Raw genomic sequence first — 3,077 nt, 5'->3', positions numbered from 1 at the left:
TTTTGTTGTATGAATATCTGAACATGCAATACATCAAAACAAAGAACAGATTCTCTACTTTTAAACAAAAAATCTGTTTTATTCTAGCTTTAATCATTCTTTTTTTAAATCAACACTTGAATGTAGGTAAGTTTCATAAAAAAAGCAGCATTTTGATCAAAAAGCTTCTTTATCAAAGACTACATCTGAATCATATTCAGTACTATTATCAAAGCATAGATGCAGTCGATCGCTTCCATCAACACCCCCAAAGCTTCACAGTCCTTTGCACATCCTGGATCAACATTTCACTCGGTAACATTAGGCAGTTTTCATTTATATGCCGTTTATTATTGATGCCATTATTTTTCATATGCTTCTGCTTGCATATGAATGTTCCTCGTTTCTGCGTCTTCCTCGCCTGTGTTTTTGATCAGGTGATTGTGGACTCATTCAGGAGATGTGTAACAGCGCCCCCAGAGGGTATAACAGCGAGAACGTGGAAACCCGGAAAATTCCGTGCTTGGCAGGCAAAGAGAAATAAACCTCCACGACTTTTCCAAAACTTTCTGGGTTTATTAATTTTCCCAAAACTTTTTCAGGCCTGGAAATTGCCATTTTACATTTCCATGACTTTCCCAGGTTTTTCATGACCGCACGAGCCCACACATATGAATGGCTTCTCTCTCTCTCTCGTGTGAATCCTCGTGTGGTTTTCTTTACATGTTAGTCATTTTCCACACATTTGAATGGCTTCTCTCTTGTGTGAATTCTCAGGTGAATCTTAAGAGTTCCTTTTTGTGAGAAGCTCTTCCCACACAGTTTGCAGATGTACGGCTTCTCTCCAGTGTGGAGTCTCATGTGAGTGCGGACGCTATTTTTATAACAGAACCTCTTTCCACACTGATCACATGCGAACAGCTTCTCTTCAGTGTGATTTCTCATGTGGTAATTAAGGGTGTTTTTACTCGTGAAACTCTTTCCACACAGAGTGCAAGTATAAGGTTTCTCTCCCGTGTGAACCGTCACGTGGACTTCAAGGCTGTGTTTATCAGTGAAACTTTTCCCACACTTTCGGCAGGTGAAAGATTTCTCTTGAATGTGAATCTTCATGTGGTAAATAAAGGTGTTTTTATGTGCAAAACACTTTACACATTGGGTGCAAATGTAAGGTTTTTCTCCAGTGTGAATTCTCATGTGGACTTCAAGGCTTTGTTTTTGAGTGAAACTTTTTCCACACTGTTGGCAGGTGAAAGAGTTCCCTCTAGTGTGAACTCTCATGTGATTCCTAAGGTTTAGTTCTGTTGTAACGCACTTTCCACACTGTTGACAGGTGAAACGCTTCTCTTCAGTGTGAATTCTCATGTGTTTTTCAAGGTGCACTTTTTGAGTAAAACTCTTTCCACACTGTTGACAGATGTAAGGTTTCTCTCCCGTGTGAATTCTCATGTGGACTTCAAGTCTTTGTTTTTGAGTGAAACGTTTTCCACACTCTTGGCAGGTGAAAGAGTTTTCTCCAGTGTGAACTCTCATGTGATACCTAGTGTGACCTCTCATGTGATACCTAAGGTTTGATTCTGTTGTGAAGCTCTTTCCACACTCGTGGCAGGTGAATGGCTTCTCTCCAGTGTGAATTCTCATGTGGACTCCAAGGTTTCCATTTTGAGAGAAACTCCTTCCACACTGTTGGCAGGTGAACGGCTTCTCTCCAGTGTGAACTCTCATGTGGAGTACAAGTTTTCGTTTTTGACTAAAACACTTTCCACACTGACAACAAGTGAATAAACTGTTTGATTTGGTCATCTGAACTCTTTTTTGTGAGGAAGTCTTTTTAGTGGATTTTTCCCTAGTCGTGAAATCATGATGATTTTTGTCTTCCATCTCATTCAGCTCTTGACTCTCCACTTTCAGCACCTTGAGGTCTAAAGCGAAAAAAGACAAATACAAGTTAGCCCAAATTTGACTGCACAAAGCAACAGACATCCAAACCAACATAAATCAATAAAACCAACAACATACATGTTAGATACTACACACACTAAGCTACCAAAATAGGAGTTATCGCAGAATCTCCTCTCAATATTCTTAACTGTTCACTTTCTTTAGAACAAGTCCACAAAAAAAAAAACTGTGGTCTAAGAAAGCTGACAGTTTTTAAACCCCTTATCACATGACCCAGGAGAATAGACCAATCCCAAATTTGTCATTCATGTCTAAAATATTAGAAAAATAGTGTCCTCCTCTCAACTATGTTCAGTGTTGTAGAGAAACAGTATTTCAGTCAGGATTTAAGCCAATTCGTAGCACAGAAACCTTCCTTACCACGTTCCTTACTATAGTTACATCTATCTTTGAGTGCTATTGGATCTATCAACAACATAGACCACAACATTCTCTTGGATAGCTTGAGAATTATGTTGGCATTTGTGCACAAGAATTAACATTAACATTTTATGACTTAACATGGTTTAGGTCCTATCTGTCAGACTGCTATCAGATATACTGTATATGAAGAGATGTTTCAAACATAAGTATGGTGTACCACAGGGCTCTGTATTAGGTCCTCTGCTTTTTTCATTGTTTATGCTTCCTCTGATGGACATTATCATTAGTTCCCTTTCGAAAGGGAACTCAACGCTGCGTCCTCTAGAGGGCGCTAGGGGAACGCCTTCAGCGTGACCGGTGTCTGAAGCATGAATGCAAAAACCACAATGAACTTGACATTGGCAGGCGGCAGCCTATGACGTAAACAATAAAGCGAATGGGGGTATAAAAGAGCACCTGCGGAAAACGTCATCCTCTTCTTTGTCTTCAAGCCTTGTGTACGGAAGCACATGCGTTTGACTCACGAGGGATAAGGATGCGCTCACTGTTTGCATTCGCGAAACTACTAGAGCAGAGGTTTGTACTTGAGTTTTTGTCAGCGTTTGCTCGAGCGCGTTCGCCTCTCGAGGGAGTTGAACAAGCTTAATGTGATGCATTCGCGCTGCGAGATGTGATGGGGTTGAGAATGCCTTGTATGCTTGATTCTCTTTGAGAATTGAGCGCCTCTCATCCACGTTTCAGGTCTCGTGGCTGCCGAGGCGGTTAGTCAGATC

The 3,077-nt window shown here is 40.7% G+C and overlaps 1 protein-coding gene across 1 annotated transcript in view; it reads right to left on the bottom strand.

Moving 5' to 3' along the window:
• Positions 1-298: 298 nt before the first annotated feature.
• The window catches only part of LOC107710972 (gastrula zinc finger protein XlCGF57.1-like), a gene marked incomplete at its 5' end in the record, with an annotated part of 5,002 nt that continues 2,223 nt past the window's right edge, over positions 299-3,077 (bottom strand). Inside the window, one exon of the mRNA XM_016515870.1 lies at positions 299-1,709. Within this exon, the coding sequence (XP_016371356.1) occupies positions 706-1,709 (1,004 nt within the window). The remainder of the gene's footprint in view (positions 1,710-3,077) is intronic.

Source organism: Sinocyclocheilus rhinocerous, unplaced genomic scaffold (assembly GCF_001515625.1).
Source record: "Sinocyclocheilus rhinocerous isolate Xijiao unplaced genomic scaffold, SAMN03320098_v1.1 scaffold24552, whole genome shotgun sequence".
Lineage (NCBI taxonomy): Eukaryota > Metazoa > Chordata > Actinopteri > Cypriniformes > Cyprinidae > Sinocyclocheilus > Sinocyclocheilus rhinocerous.
The sequence above is the reverse complement of the archived record's forward strand: the minus strand, read 5'-3'. Positions and strand labels throughout refer to the sequence as shown.